Here is a 16594-nt window from a genome sequence, read left to right on the forward strand (position 1 = left end):
CTATCTTTTTTTCGATGGCACAGTTTTTTGTTAAAGATTTTTTAAAGTTCAAAATGTTAAATTTCGGACTTTTTTCGAATTTTTTCTTGTATCTCGGCAGATATCCACCCGATTGGGCAAGTTTTCGTTTTATTTTAAAGTCAATAGATCACAGCTTAACAGCAGCCGGGTCAAAAAATAGCTAAATCAGATATTTAATAGCTAAAAAATTACAAAAGTGAATTTAATTTTTGAAATTTATTAATTATCCAAATGGATGTTACTTATTAAAAATACTTACAGTCATACCGCAAGCAATTTTATATTTTTTTAGGAATTTTTAGAAATTAAATTTATTTATATAATTTTCTAGCTTTTAAATGTAGCTATTTTTTGACCCCGTTGCCGTCACCACTCATTTATGTTTACATGTCGCCGCCTATGATAAATCTTAAATTTGAACTCTGTCAACCGAAAAAAGTGGAAAAATCCAAACTTTAAAAATCCACCATAAATCCAGTTTTCCATGGATTTGGACCATATCCGGCTTGTTTTATTTGGTAGGATGTAAACTTTAAGTTTGCACCCATTATGATTTTTCAACGGATTCGCGGTTTTTTTTAAAATTGATCTCTTTAGTTAAACTGTGTATAATCCACTCAAGCTAATCCTAAAAATTCGCGGAATACATCTTTAGATCAATTTTTAAAAAACCGCGAATTCTTAGGAACAAGAGGATATATTTTTGTGTATCTTACATAACTTTACTTCAGATACCTAAATATGTATTCTATGTCGATTCTTTAAAAACCGCGAATTCTTAGGAACAAGAGGATTTATTTGTGTGGATCATACATAACTTAACTTAACTAAATATACTTAAAAATAATTGGAAAATTCGCGACTTTCATTTTTTAATTACTTTATGCAAAATCAGACAGATGGACAGGTGCATTTCGACTGGGATATTTATTCGTATCATTTGGATTTTCTGGTACTAAATGGCTTTTTTTTTACGTCATGTACTTCCACCGAACATAGCAGTTACATATATAAAACATTAAAAGGCGTTATAAGTCCTTAAAATATCCTTGGACATAGTCATGTCATAGCTCATATGAAAGGTATTGACTCGAGGATCAATCCTGTTTTTAGATTTTTGCCCATATTCCCATTGGTTTAAAAGATATTTGCATTCAATTTTTATTTTCAATTTTTATAATAAAAATTGGAGAATAAGACTTATTTTCAATTTATATAATAAAAATTAGAGAATAAGACTTATTTTTAATTTATATAATAAAAATTGGAGAATAAGACTTATTTTCAATTTTTATTATAAAAAAATTGGAAAATAAGACTTATTTTCAATTTTTATAATAAAAATTTAAGAATAAGACTTATTTTCAATTTTTAATTTAAAACTTGAAAAATAAGACTTATTTTTAATTTATAAAATAAAAATTGAAAAAAAAGGTTTATCACGTTTTCCCATTTGCCGAACTATACTAAGTAAGTGGTTTTTTTCCCTTATTTTTTTGACGCTATTTTGACTATCAATTTTTTTAAACTCATAACACTTATTTGCAGTCCCTGGTAATTGTCAAACAGGCCCCAACCATAAAAATTGTCAATTTTACTAAGTAAATTGTTTCTCTTACGTAATTCGAAAGCGTAAGGGTAACTTTAAAAAATAGTTATGCAACTGTAAAAAAGGGTAGGATGTGCAAATAACCATAAACTGTAGTTAACTTACTATTTTTATAGTAAATATACAATTATTTATAGTTATTTCACAGTATATAAGTAGTATATAAGTATAAGTAGTATTAAAAAGGTAGTTGTCCAATTACTTTTTCCAAAAGTGACTTTTTCCTACACCTTATTAAGGTGCGGGTTGCACTTGACTTCCAGCTGGTGTGGAAGTATATTAAAGACTTAAGACAGAAAATAAGTCTTAATGACTCAGAATCTGACTTTGGCTGGGTTCATGAAGGGCTACCCCCAGTTGGGAATTATAAATAAGGCATCGCAGAAGATTTGTAAAATTACTGTTGCATACTTTTATACTAAAGAAGTTACGTTATTTTTATTGTTAAAGTACTATTTTTTATAGTTACTGAACTATCTTTATTGGTCAATTTTACCAAGCAAATTTTGTTGTGTGTACGCAAACTAGTCTCCGAGTTTTAAAGCTATCGGGATGAAACTTTTTTCTATTGCAGGCTGTATATACAGTGGTGGCCACAAGTTTAGCACACCATGCTCGCACCATTTTATTTCCTCTATATCTTCGTTACCGTTAGAGTTTTCGGCTTCCTGTTTTCACCCACCTTCGTGCTATAAATAGAACAACTTCCACTGTAAATATCATCGCATTCGCAATCATTTTAGTGGATCAACCTGCAAAATGAGCTGGACACAAGTTTAGCACACTTTAGGAAATTCATATCCTTTTCACACTTCTGATTATTTTCCTCAACTTTTTACTTCGTATTCTGGTTAGTCAACCTAAATAAGAAAAGAAATTGAAGAAACGATGTTTATAGATCAGCGGTCGGCACACACATACGATGACATTTTGTTTTATATTTGTGTGAGTAATTTCCACGGGGCAGCGCATTGATGTGTGTGTACAGACTGCTGTTTTACAGTGTCCGTGAGGGGCAGCGTGTGAGCAGAGCAATTCCCTATGCTCACTTAATAGGACGCTGCCGACCGCTGTTATAGATGCATCACAACGACCCTGGAACATATAAAACCAAAATTGTCAAAATATCCTGTTTTTAGGCAGGTTAAGTGTTCAAATGGATCCTCATCAATTTTATTTACGTGTTATCCTTAAAATTAAACAATTAAAAGATAATGCGGTCGAAAACATTAAGCTGGGACCTGATAAATGGTGATAAATAGACTCTCCATTTCATGGCATTTCAGCAGATCCTGATTTTCAAGTCCTTATAAAATGTCCTGGACTCTCTCAACACACTTTTTTTGTAGCTCATAAACGGCCAAAAAAATAAAGGAAATAAAATGGTGCGAGCATGGTGTGCTAAACTTGTGGCCACCACTGTATGTAAGTCGGAAAGAGCCGGATCGCACAACTATATCAAGTAGCTCCCATAGGAATACGCGGGGGAAAAAATGTAAAGAAATTGTAGCTTGGGTGTATTTTTGACATTTAAGCTCCTATTTTAAAAATATTATTTTATTTAATTTTTAGGAACGATCGGAAAATTAAAGGGAATATAATAGGAAATAAACTATTGATTCGTTGGTTTTTATTGTATTCTCTTCTACTTCGGGATATGACTCTTTTTAAATATTTCGGAATTTCGGTTTTTAATTTTGTAAAAATCGAACTACTATACCATAGGAACGATCGGGAAAATAATGAGAAAATGGCCGAAGCTAGCATCCTTTCTTGTTTTAATCTACATTTTAATAGTTCATTTGATGTTTGTCTCTCCATTTTTTTAACCAATTATTCCAACGAAATTCATAATTTGACAAGACTAAAATGGGAAAACGATGGAAGAAATCTTTTACGACGATTCGCAAGGTCTAGATCCCGAATAAAAACCCGGAAAAATGTTGACAAGCCAACATCGATGTTACCGATGTTTCCAAATCATCGATGACATCGATGTTAACATCGATGTTTCTTCACCTCAGCCACTAAGCATCTAGCACAATTTTGTAAACATTAAAACCAGCCTTACACAAAAAATAAACCTTTACACACTTAAATTGCTAAACTTAAAATGGCATTCACTGATACACTGTCCACTATACAACGAAACCATGTAATTGTACTTCAGGACGGATACTCTCGCCAGGAAGACGGTGACGAGACTTCTATGAGAGCCAACTGCACCTCCACGTTGATACGCTGCAGGGATGGCACCAACGTCATAGTGGACACAATGACGGCCTGGGATGGAGAGCGCCTGTGTTCGTTGCTGGGCGATCACGGCGTGGGCGTCGACAACGTCGACGTCGTGGTCTGCTCACACGGACACTCTGACCACATTGGATGCAACTACCTGTTCCAGAATGCAAGAATGCATTTGGTCGGCTCGTGTGCCTCGTACCGCGACCTCTACTTAAATCACTTTAGCAGTGAAGATCAGGACGAGGAATTGGCGTTAGACTCGAATGCCGAGGTGGTTGTCAGACGAACGCCAGGACACACCCATAGCTGCGTTTCAGTGATTGTGGACAACTCCCAGCTGGGGGGGCGGGTTGGTATTACCGGGGATCTCTTTGAGAGACGCGAGGACATAGAGGACGAGAGCATTTGGAAGGATGCTGGAAGCGAGTGTGTGAAGCTTCAGCGCAAGGAACGCTGTAAAATGGCACATCTATGCGACTTTATTGTCCCAGGGCATGGTCCGATGTTTTCGGTAATCGCATCAATGCGTGACAAGCTAAAACAAGACGCAGACCTTAGTACCTAATTGTATACATTTTAGAAAAGTTAAGAGTACTCGCACGCACAAGCGTTTTAATGGCGACATAACTCTAGGATCTGGGCAGTGTTAGTAACTTTAAAGCGTATTCTGTTCAAAAATTCGATTTTTCGTCGAAACCCAGAGTTAAACTGAAACCTTGGCGTGGTCAGCAGAACAACATGACACCTAATCAATCATGAATATCTCACGATAGTTCTGATAAACACACATGATAAAAAGAATTCATCACTGATAAACAATCAGGTAGCGTAAAAATTGTGCGCTATGGTACATAGCTTCTGGCTTGTATCGATAGTCGAAATATCGAAAATAATTAAAGTATTTAGTTATTTAAAAATCCGTTTAATTCTTAACTATACCCGTTGCTCGTAGAGACAAAGGCTATGTTGTACTCGTCGGAAAATATGAAACAGGAATAGGGAATAGTTTCCGACCCCATATAGATCTGTCATGCCATGTCCATCTGTCTGTCTGTCTGTCCGTATGAACGCTGAGACCTCAGAAACTACAAAAGCTAGAATGCTTGGATTAACCACACATATTCTTTGGCTTCCAACAGTGTTCCCCGATCACGTGTTTTTTTGACGTTGTATGGTGAATTTTAGATACATTTTTATGGGGAAAGGTTAAGTGTATTTTTTCGGAAATTATCATTATTTTAATTTCCCACAAAATTTCAAAAATACAAAAAACAAGAAAGGAAGCTACCTTCGGCCAGCCGAAGCTTATATACCCTTGCAGATAAAAGAATGCTCACTCGGTGCAGTTCCAGGGATTCCAGATTCAGCGTTTCTATTTATTTAAATTTTTTATTTAAGTAGTCAAGAATCAAAACGCCTACTTCCTACAAAGTTACAATGAATTTTCTTATATTTGTTTAAATATTCCTATGGGAGCCTTAAGATATGGTGGTCCGATCCGGCTCTCTCCGACATATGTACTAGATATTTCTCAGGGGATTTTTTAATTTAGGGCTAGTACTCAACCCAACAAAAAGTCGTCCAAAACAAAAACTTCATATGAGACAACATTTTTCGACGTTGTTATACCCTTGTAGAGGGTATTATAATTTCACTCAGATGGTTGCAACGCAGTGGAGGAGACGTTTCCGACCACATAAAGTGTATATATTCTTGATTAGCACCAATAGCCGATTCTATGTAGCCATGTCCGTCTGTACGTCTGTCTGTCTGTCTGTCCGTCTGTCCGTTTCTATGCGAACTAGTCTCTCAGTTTTAAAGCTATCGCGATGAAACTTTCCCGAAAGTCTTATTTCTATTGCAGGTAGTACATATGTCGGAGCGAGCCGGATCGGACCACTATATCTTAAGGCTCCCATAGGAACATTCAAACAAATATAAGAAAATTCATTGTAACTTTGTAGGAAGTAGGCGTTTTAATTCTTGACTACTTAAAAACCAAATTTAAATAGAAACGCTGAATCTGGAATCCCTGGAACTGCACCGAGAAAATTACTTTATCTGCAAGGGTATATAAGGTTCGGCTAGCCGAAGGTAGCTTCCTTTCTTGTTGTTTTTTTAATGTTTGTTTCGTTTTTACTGCGCTTATTTGCAATCATTGACACACTCTGAAAACGTGTCTGTTTGAGTCTCAAAAATAGCTTTATACCGTTTTGTATCATTATAATAATTAATAATTATTTTAAGAACGGATTTTTAAGACCGCTGTTTTTACTTTAAGAACGAAACGTACTTAAATTTATATTTATTTTTAGTAAAAAAATAAATTTCTTTGAATGCTCCTGTAAGCATTCTGCCATGGAAGGAAATAAGAGGGCCATGGCCCAGGGGCCAAGGTGCTGGATTTTGGTATTATTTTGTGTTTGGGAGTACGAGGTTCAATTCCCGCTCACAACACAACTTATATTTATACCCGTTACTCGTAGAGTAAAAGGGTATATTAGATTCGTGCAAAAGTATGTAACATTTAGAAGGAAGCGTTTCCGACCCTATAAAGTTTATATATTTTAAATCAGGATCACTAGCCGAGTCGATCTAGCCATGTACGTCTGTCCGTCTGTCTGTCTGTATGAACGCTGAGATCTCGGAAACTATAAAAGCTAGAGGATTGACATTTTGCATGCAGATTCTAGGAGTTCCTACGCAGCGCAAGTTTGTTTCAAAAGGGTGCCACGCCCCCTCTAGCGCCCACAATCGCTTAAATACAATTTTAAAAATTTCAATATTTCGGAAAAGTAAAAATGCAGTTTTATTGTGTTTATCAATACCTATCGAAATGTAGAAATTTTTTAAATCGGACCATTCGTTAAAAAGTTACGTCGGATCAAAGTTTTTATCTCCATCTCCTTCGCACTCCCTTTAGCTGAGTAACGGGTATCTGATAGTCGGGGCACCCGACTATAGCGTTCTCTCTTTTTTTTTTTGTAATTAGTAAATTAATAACTTTACTTTTTTAATACATTTTTGTTCTTAAAGTTATAAAGGAAATGTTAATTGAAATACGTTTGAAAAACTTTTTACTTATTTTGACTTATTCGGTTTTTGAACCGGGGTCCTCTCGCATCAGAGGCAGACGCCTTACCAACTGGGCCATCGCACCATGTTACACGCGCGTGCATAAGTTCAACTTAAACCTAAATTTACTGGTCTTAAATCAATACCCTTTGGTATCAATATAAGAATATGGTCTTAAAAAAATAAAAGAACAAAACGGTAGTAATGTAAGAAATTCGGTCTTAGATTTTTTCGGTCTTTTTTTTCTGGGTGCATAATTGTAAATTAATTGCTCCATTTTTGGCATGGCGCATGGTGGTCATTCGGAACAGACAGTTTACTGGCATGACCTCAATTTGCCACACCAATTCTCTGTCCACTATCCTTGAACACGCCCCCCTCAATTGATTCTCCGCGCGAGTCATCTATGAAATCGCGAGCAGCTGCCGTTTATTTTTACATTTCACGCTCCGGGTCGCATTACTTTGCAATTAATGCGGCAAATGGTTTGTTTGCATATTGGTTACAGCTGCAAAAGCCAAACGCAGGATAGTTTAAAAACACTGGTGGTTACCCCTTTACCCCTGTTTATCAGTAGCTGAGAGCAAAACTGAGCAATGGAATAGTCTATACCAGAGCTTGCCAATAACTGTCAACCGATTTTTCTAGGGCAATTTGACTCTCGACAAAACCGAAAATAATGTTGCTCCCTATAGGACTGCTGTGATTCTTTAATAGTCTTTAATAAGAAATTCCATGAAGAAACAAATAACCTTTCAAATGAGCTATTAAAGGCTAATTAGTTCAAATGAACTACCGTAAGTCTTAAGATAAAAACAAGAGAGAACGCTATAGTCGGGTTGGTGTCCCGACTATCTAATACCCGTCACTCGGCTAAAGTGCGAGGGAGATGGATGTATAACATTTTTTGATTGCGTATAACTTTTTAATGAATTGTCCGATTTTAAAAATGTCTTCTACATTTCGATAGGTATAAATATACACAACGAAATTGTATTTAATTTTCTCAGAAATCTTTAAAGATGTGCGCGCCAGACACATTTTAAAATCGTTAGTGGGCGATTGTGGGCGTTAGAGGGGGCGTGGCGCTTGGCTGAAATAAACTTGCGCTGCGTAGGAGGCCCAAGAATATGTGTGGAAAATCTCAACCTTCTAGCTTTTATAGTTTCCGAGATCTAAGCGTTTATACGGACAGACGGAAGGACAGACGGACATGGCTATATTTTTATCAAATAAAAACACCTCTTAACGAGGTAAAAAAATAGTGACGATCGCACCTTCAACGTACAAAAGTTCTGATATCAAATTTTGTGACGAAAAATGATATTAGATGCGACTAAATAAGTACGCTACCTAAAATATACTCGTTCGGCCCGCTTTAGCAAATATTTAATATCTACACGGAAGTTTTCTGTTGTAGCGTGCCGAATGAATAAATTTGTGTTATAAAACATTGCGAGGGGGCATTTATCCCCACCGGCCCCAACAGCTCCAAATTTCGAAATTTGCACTTTTTCACTTTCACTGCTCTCTCTCCCAAGCCAATTGATTTTCTTAAAGTCTTGGTATGCAATCCATTAAGTTTTTGAAATACCTTTCGATTGGTGTATTACTCATTACGATCGGACTATCACAGCAGATTTTCAATTTTGCGGCTATATAATAGTAGTCGCCTTCGCACACTCTCCTGGTGCGCTTCGTCACTACATGGACTGCCATCCATAGTGATTATACCCGTTACTCGTAGAGTAAGAGGGTATATTGTATTCGTGCAAAAGTATGTAACAGCTAGAAGGAAGTATTTCCGACCCTATAAAGTATATATATTCTTGATCAAGATCATTAGCCGAGTCGATCTAGCCATGTCCGTCTGTCCGTATGAACGCTGAGATCTCGGAAACTACAAAAGCTAAAAGATTGGCATTTCGCATGCAGATTCTAGGAGTTCCTACGCAGCGCAAGTTTATTTCAAAAAAGTGCCACGCCCCTCTAACGTCAAAAATCGCTTATATACGATTTTAAAAATTTAAATATTTCGGAAAAGTAAAAATGCAGTTTTTTTGTGCCTATCAATACCTATCGAAATGTAGAAGAAGAATTTTTTAAATCGGACCATTCGTTAAAAAGTTATGGTTCATCAAAGTTTATATCTCCATCTCCCTCGCACTCCCTATAGCTGAGTAACGGGTATCTGAGAGTCGGGGCACCCGACTATAGCGTTCTTTCTTGTTTTTTATTTAACTTGATTTTATAAGTTAATTTTTTAGTTTAGTTTAAAAAAATGATCCATTTATATTTATTTAAATATTATAACAGTAACAGTAATTGAGTTTTTACTACACAAATACAAATTATTTAGTCGGACATATACCGCTTTAGAAAGGCTATAGGAGCGTTGGCACACGCCAACAGCGAAGATGAAGCAAACGAAATCAGTTAAAGGGGTAAGAAGAAGACTTGGTGCATCGCATTATTTTTTAAGGTTTTCTGAGAGAAGTAGGATTTGCGTGATTAGTTAAATATTTTGTGGCAAGTGATATTGTACATAAATTAAAGTCAGGTAAGTGCTACTTTATATGTAAGATATTGTGATAGACTTAACTTTAATTTGCACCAAAATGCCTTAAGCTGATTATTTCCAATAGTCTGGTCACACAGTGCAACATGAAAAATGTAACCGCAATTCTGATTTCATGGGCGGAAAGAACTCATCGAAATAAGCTAAAACCCATTTGGGTTTCTCTGGCTTAGCTCGCGTTTACCTTTTATAGCGAGTTAAAGTTTTACATACAAAATTTATTTGTAACGGCCATATCTTGTGAACCGATTAAAATTTCACTATCAAGTCTTCAGTGATTATGTAGCTATGAACCCAAGGAACTAAATTGACAAATGACTCTTGCGCACTTAGCACCTAGTGCACCTAGCGCGTTAAAAAACAAATTTGCCTAATTTTTCGATTTTTAACGCGCTAGGTGTACGTCTTCGCAAGAGTCATTTGTCAATTTAGTTCCTTGGGTTCATAGCTACATAATCACTGAAGACTTGATAGTGAAATTTTAATCGGTTCACAAGATATGGCCGTTAAAAATAAATTTTGTATGTAAAACTTTAACTCGCTATAAAAGGTAAACGCGAGCTAAGCCAGAAAAGCCCAAATGGGTTTTAGCTTATTTCGATGAGTTCTTTCCGCCCATGAAATCAGAATTGCGGTTACATTTTATAACCCTAAAAATGTTGCACAGTGTCATTAACTACAATCTGGACGGAAGCAGCGGGAAAAAATCTTTAAAAGCAAGCAAAGGGTTCCATGCGGTGCTTAATGGTCAGAACGCAATTATATGAATACTAGCAATACCCGAAGCGACGTTGTCCGCTACTATTAGCAAAGCATTTATTGCTGATTTTTTTATATACCCCCAGAAAAATGATGAACAACATTAGGTCATGTACTGCCTAAAAATTTAAATTTTTGGTATATTTTCCCTACTATTTAGGTCCCGTCTAACCTAATATTTTAGGTTACCGTGGGCCTTAGAATTAATTAATTTTACCTAAATAAATTTGACAGAAGCATCTTCCACACTCTGATACCGTTCTGACGACGCTATAATTCCCAACCAGTTATAGCGCGGCTTGCATGGTAACCCAATTCGATCGATGACCAAGACAGCGATTTCATTGCTGATGATTGTATGCATGTACAGTGAAGCCTCTTCGCTCCTTTTTGTGTGTTGGCATAATGACGACTTCTTGAAGACTAAGCCGACATTGACCTCGAGTTAGATACATTTTTCAGTACATATTTTTAGGCCAAAAAAAGCCTAAAATTTTGGATAGGGGTTTTCTCATATTTTTAGGCAGCCAATTACCTAAAATCTAGGCCAAAAATTACCCCCATTTTAGGCCAATGATGGCCTAACATTTTAGGTAATGCAATCCTAAATTTTAGGCCATTCAAGGACTTGGCTCCAGTTTTAGGCCAATTTTACCTAAATTCTAGGCCATTTTTTGACATTTTAGGTCATTTTTTTTTCTGGGTGTACTCTTGAAGACATAACATAACTTACCTTAACACCGCATTAACCCTAATATTATCTCACCAGAGAGCTGCAACGAGCATGATCGAGTACGATCGATCATCGCTCGATCATTTTCGTTTAATCCGGTAAACTCACTCGGCAACGAATAATCACGAACAAACCCGAAAGCCAAAGTACGATCCGATCAACTACCCCACTCGCTTCGTAACGATCAATGATGTGATTTTGAACTTCGGGTGTAGGTGAACAAAACGATCGTTCCGAAGCGCTCAATCGTTCCCGATTATTGCGACCTCGAGTCAGTTGTACATGAATAGATTGTGAACGGATTAATATAATTTCTTGTAACGACGAAATAAAATAGGGGAAGAGTGCACTTCAATGTATTATATGTTTAATGAGAAATATTTATTCCATATGGAACTTTTTCCTTTCCGTTGGCCTGACAACGTGTAGGTTCCATCTGATTTTAGTTCTAAAACGCTTTCAAAATCTATTACTTGTTGTCCTTTTGTGCAAATATAAAAATATGTTGTGCAAAATATAAAGCAATAACACGAACTGCACGGTCATACCGATGGGCGCAAAGGACGATCAACCAATCGGTTGCACAAAATATTCGATCACAAACGGGTAAAATCTTCAAGGCGAACGTTCACACACGATCAGATCATACACTTGAACGATCACAAACGATCATTCATGGGACGATCGCATTCGCTCACCGCTCATTTCGTTTCGCTCACCCGAAGCGATTAATCAAAACGGATACAAGTAAATGATCGGGTGTACCCGAAAATGATTGACTCGTTGCAGCTCTCTGTATCTCACCTTAACCCCACCTATTTTATTCTAGCCCTTGGCACACTTTTTTAGCACCTTAATGCTGTTATCACTATTTTCTCGTCTTATGCCGTTTCCTCACTGATGTACATACTGCAGTATTTTTTCGGTATTCAAAAAAATGATATTTCCTGTCCGCACGGGACAGCATTTAGCATTCAGCATTTATTATTTCCAAAACAGATGTGCTTTGCTTTTAAATTCAAAATATTGAATGCTAACAAAAATTATCTTATTTTTGTCATGTGATTTCTGCTGAAAATTCTAAAAACAGCTAGAGAAAAAACACAGGCACGGAAACACAAAGGAAAGCGTTGAAAGCTTTTCATGAGGAAGACATTTTTCAAAACCTGAAATATGGGCATAATTTCTAAAATACTACTATCCGCCAGCAGAAGATTTGAACAATCAAATGTATTGACCATGGACAATAAAGATTTGAATGTTTTACTAAGCTTTTGTTTGCATTATATATTGCACTATCTTTATCGTTTATTATTTAAGCTATGCATGCACATTAGATCTTTTTTTGGGATAATTTTTTGTTAATTTTGCAATCCTTTGGTGGTCTTATCGATATGGTGGTTTGTTTCCTCTTACTTCCTGTGACAAACCTGAGCGGCAAAAAATTGGCCAGGCTTTGTTAACTGCAGTTATTCGTAATTTTTTTCTGCAGAGAAATCATCTATAGTGGGCCTTGATTATTTCGAAAATTTTGCGATGGCGGTTTTGTCGATAGTCAAAAAATACTCAGATATTTGGTATTTTAGGCATGAGAATATCGAAATGTAGTAGCTTTTATTGTGGAATGCTCTTTTCTCCCACCTCTAGAACCACTTGAACATATATGGGAAAAATGTAACATATACCAAAAAATGTCAAAATGTTACATTCAGCTCTGGTGAGGAAAGGGCATTAGCCCATATTAACACCAGTTTTTCTTCTTCTTATAGTCTAGTCACACTGTGTGGGGTAACCTATCGAGTGAGCCAATAACCCGATTACTCCAAAAAAGTGTTTCCACTTGGTTAACTCCAAATATCGAGTAATGACATCTAGTGTTTTTTGTTTGTGTTGTTTATTTGACTAGGGATGGACCTTCAACGATAGGAAATAAATACAAAATATACCGAAATATACAAAAAATACTCCGAAATACCAAAGACCCTAAAAGTACCCCACTTTTGCCCACATCTAGTTGCCTATACACATCCTATGTAAAAAAAACAGGGTTATGTCAATAACCCCATAACTCCATAACTCCACCCCAGTGTAAATAGACTATAAGCTAACCTAACTTTAGTCTCACCTAGAAAATAATTTTTCCTTTTTCTTAGTAAAACTTGTTTGTCACCTTGACCCACTTTATCCTCACTAAAGTCCAAACGAACCTTACCTTTCTCACCTTCACCCTTTCTTTACATTACTTTTACCCTAATCTATCAATACCTCCTACCTCACCTTATTCCCATGGGAATGAAGGTGCACCTTAACTCCACCGTTCTGGTAGCCTAATTATATAATTTTGGTTAGCTAAGCGAATGCAGAGAAAAATTTTTACTCTTTTTTAACGTTAAACCTTAAAAACATAAAAAAGAATATATAAAAAGTAAGTGAGAACGCTATAGTCGGGTTGGTGTCCCGACTATTTAATACCCGTCACTCAGCTAAAGGGAGTGCGAACGCTGTACTCGGGTTGGTGTCCCGACTATAATCGTAACTCAGCTAAAGGGAGTGCGAGGGAGATAGATATATAAACAATTTTGATTTCGTATAACTTTTTAATGAATGCTCCGATTTCAAAAATGTCTTCTACATTTCGATAGGTATAAATATACACAACAAAATTGCATTTATACTTCTCGGAAATCTTTAATCTTTAATGCTTAGTGGGCGATTGTGGGCGTTAGAGGGCACGTGGCGCTCGGCTGAAATAAACTTGCGCTGCTTAGGAGGCCCAAGAATATGTGTGGAAAGTCTCAGCCTTCTAGCTTTTGTAGTTTCCGAGATCTCATTCTCATTCTTGATCAGCATCACCAGCAGTGCTGTCATTTGGTTCTCTTTCCGGATAGATCTATCCTTTTTTTAACGGCTTTATCCGGAAAAAATTTCAAACATCCCCTATCCGGAAATCTGTCCTTTTTTCAAAAATAAGGTTTTGAGGGTTTTTTTTGCTAGTTGAAAATGTATAATCCTGTTTTTATATGCTAAAACGTCTTTTTAACCATCATTCTTACAGTTTGGGACCTAAAAAATAATTCTTTTTACAAATTATCAAAAAGACGTAAAGTAGTCGATGGATTTTCTTTATAGTACAATTTCTTCTGTAGCACAAAAAAAGAATTTTTAATTTTCACTCTTTGCTTTTTTGTCAGAAAAAAATTTCAGATTTGAACGACTCTTATTCGGGTTTGACGCAGATATCCGTCCGTTTGTACGCAAACTATTAGTTTTTAAGCTATCAACATGAAACTTTTCCAAAAGTCTTCTTTCTATTGGAGGTAGTATATAAGTCGGAACCGACGGGATCGGACAACTATATCTTATAGCTCCCATAGGAAGGATCGGAAAAAAAATCGTTAAAAAAATTCTAGCTTCGGTGTTTTTTGAAATATTACCTTCTACTCTTGGGGATGTTATTTTTTCGTTCTATGGAAAAATTAATGGGAAATTAATTGGAAACAAATTATAGCTACGTTGATTTTTATTGTATTCTCTTCTACTCTAGGATATGCTTTTTTTTTTAATATCGAATAACTATATTATATAGCTGCCATAGGGAAGGTTAGAAAAATTAATATCAAAACAATACGAAATTTAAAATTTTTGCGATTTGTAAGTTAATAGGAATGATCTGCAAGGGTATATAAGCTTCGGCTGGCCGAAACTAGCTTCCTTTCTTGTTTTAAAATCAAAACAAAAATTCCTTATGCATTTAATGGGTTGGCTACACTTTTTGACTTAGAATTGCATCCATTAGATAATCCGTTCTGGTATCCAAATAGTATAATTTTGATCAGGTATTTCCAAACCAAAAAAAAATGGGTGTGTCAAGCCTACGCACGACAGAAGTGAAACTTGTAGTATTCCTCTCTTATTTATCATTTCATTATCTCTTCTTTTCTGTCTAAGGTTAGTTTGAAGATTATAGGTCAAATAATTCAAGAACGAAGCATGAATTTGGTTTATTTCATATTTATTTACAAGTATACAATATTACATAAATAACAATATAATAATTAAAAATTACCAGGCACCGTAAATAATGATTACACAGGTCAACAAAATGTACTTTATTAAAAGGTGCAGGCCTATTGGCATTAAAATATGTTAATATAAACGTATATAAGCATATCTGCATACTTAATTCTCGCGTTTAACGGATGGTATTTGGGCAATCGCGGTTTGAAAAAAATGGCAACATTTAATGTTTTTATTTAAGATATCTTCGAGGGTCTCTTTGGTTAATGAATCCATTTTCTCCATATAAATAATGATTATTGTTGATTTTAATTTTTTCTTTTATCAAAAATAAAACTCACTTGGACGCCACGGGTTTTCTATGCCGATTCTGGGCGTTCTTTTTAAATAGTCCTATGAAACGAATGCAAATGTACTACCCCTGACTAAAAGAAGCTTGAACTTGGCCTCTGCATCCCGTAAAATGGTATTTCAATTTTAGTCAGTATAGGAGAGACTTCCAGCCTTTGTTTTTGTTTATGTATTAAAACATGGATTTCTCATCGCTCTGAGCGCGCACGCAAATACATATATACACACTAGCAGGGTCGAAGGCAAATACAGGCAGTTTTCCAAGTAGCTCTCCCGAAAATCTTCTTCAGCATCAAGAAACACAGCTGTAGGAAAGGAAAACTACTGTGCTCGCCAAACTTGGTACTCACGCTACCAACACAGGGTGAGATCCTCCAAAACAACAGCCGCCGAGATCCAAAAAGTCGCCTTTAGCATCTCTCTGCTGGTCAGGGGAGGCAGGGCCAGGGGGTACATCCCGCGCTTTCCGCTTCTCGCCTCTGTTTTGGCAAAGATAGAATGACAGCTGAAATTGTATTACCCAAATGTTTGGGAAAATCACTAAAATATCAATAAATACCAGGGATCGCAAGTAAGAGTTACTTTTTTAAAAAAATTGACAAATAAGTTTTATTTTTCAATTTCTATTATAAAAGTTGACAAATAAGTCTTATGCTTCAATTTTGAAGCAGTCGAGAAAGCGGATTTGATTTTACGAACAGTTTATCTGGTATTTAAGTTTTTCGAACAGATAGCTATCAGGGACTTTGACAGGGACTCGAGAAACCGGCCCTAAGAGGTGTAACGCCCATACAACTGAATGTACGGCAAAATTTTTGGTGTGGATTCAGAAAGTGGATTTATAATTTTCCTAGTGTGCGTTGTCCGTGTTAGATTCTTTGGTTGTGTTAGTGTGCAATTTTGTTTGCTCTACTGCGAAATAGGCTCAATGTCGCATCTGTCTGACGTCTCGAAACAAGGCACTGTGGGCTAGGGGTGTAGTCGCTCAACTGCGAATCTTGTCGGACCGAGTTCAACTCCGATTGAAAACAACATTTTTTTAAAGTAATTTTTTTTTTTAAACATTGTTCATTTAATATAAATTTTTAAAATTGAAAGAAAGATAAAGACCATTAAAGGATTGAATGATTTCGGTGTAAATCATTTCTTTCTAGGGATTGTGTGCTTGCTTTTTTGTTTAAAAATTAAAATTATTGCTATTTTTAGT

The 16594-nt window shown here is 36.0% G+C and overlaps 1 protein-coding gene across 2 annotated transcripts; it reads left to right on the forward strand.

Annotated features, from left to right (window-relative positions):
• Positions 1 to 3627: 3627 nt before the first annotated feature.
• Positions 3628 to 5912, forward strand: LOC108062159 (metallo-beta-lactamase domain-containing protein 1). 2 transcript variants are annotated; one of them, XM_070211417.1, is made up of 2 exons: positions 3628 to 4223; positions 5739 to 5912. In XM_070211417.1, the coding sequence occupies exons 1-2, from the start codon at positions 3744 to 3746 to the stop codon at positions 5793 to 5795; spliced, it is 537 nt and encodes a 178-aa protein (XP_070067518.1). In that variant the 5' UTR covers positions 3628 to 3743; the 3' UTR covers positions 5796 to 5912. The 2 variants fall into 2 exon arrangements, with proteins under 2 accessions (XP_070067518.1, XP_044249506.1); XM_044393571.2 differs by having other exon boundaries at positions 3633 to 4697.
• The last annotated feature ends 10682 nt before the right edge of the window (positions 5913 to 16594 follow it).

This window comes from Drosophila takahashii, chromosome 2L, assembly GCF_030179915.1.
Source record: "Drosophila takahashii strain IR98-3 E-12201 chromosome 2L, DtakHiC1v2, whole genome shotgun sequence".
In the NCBI taxonomy this organism is placed as follows: domain Eukaryota; kingdom Metazoa; phylum Arthropoda; class Insecta; order Diptera; family Drosophilidae; genus Drosophila; species Drosophila takahashii.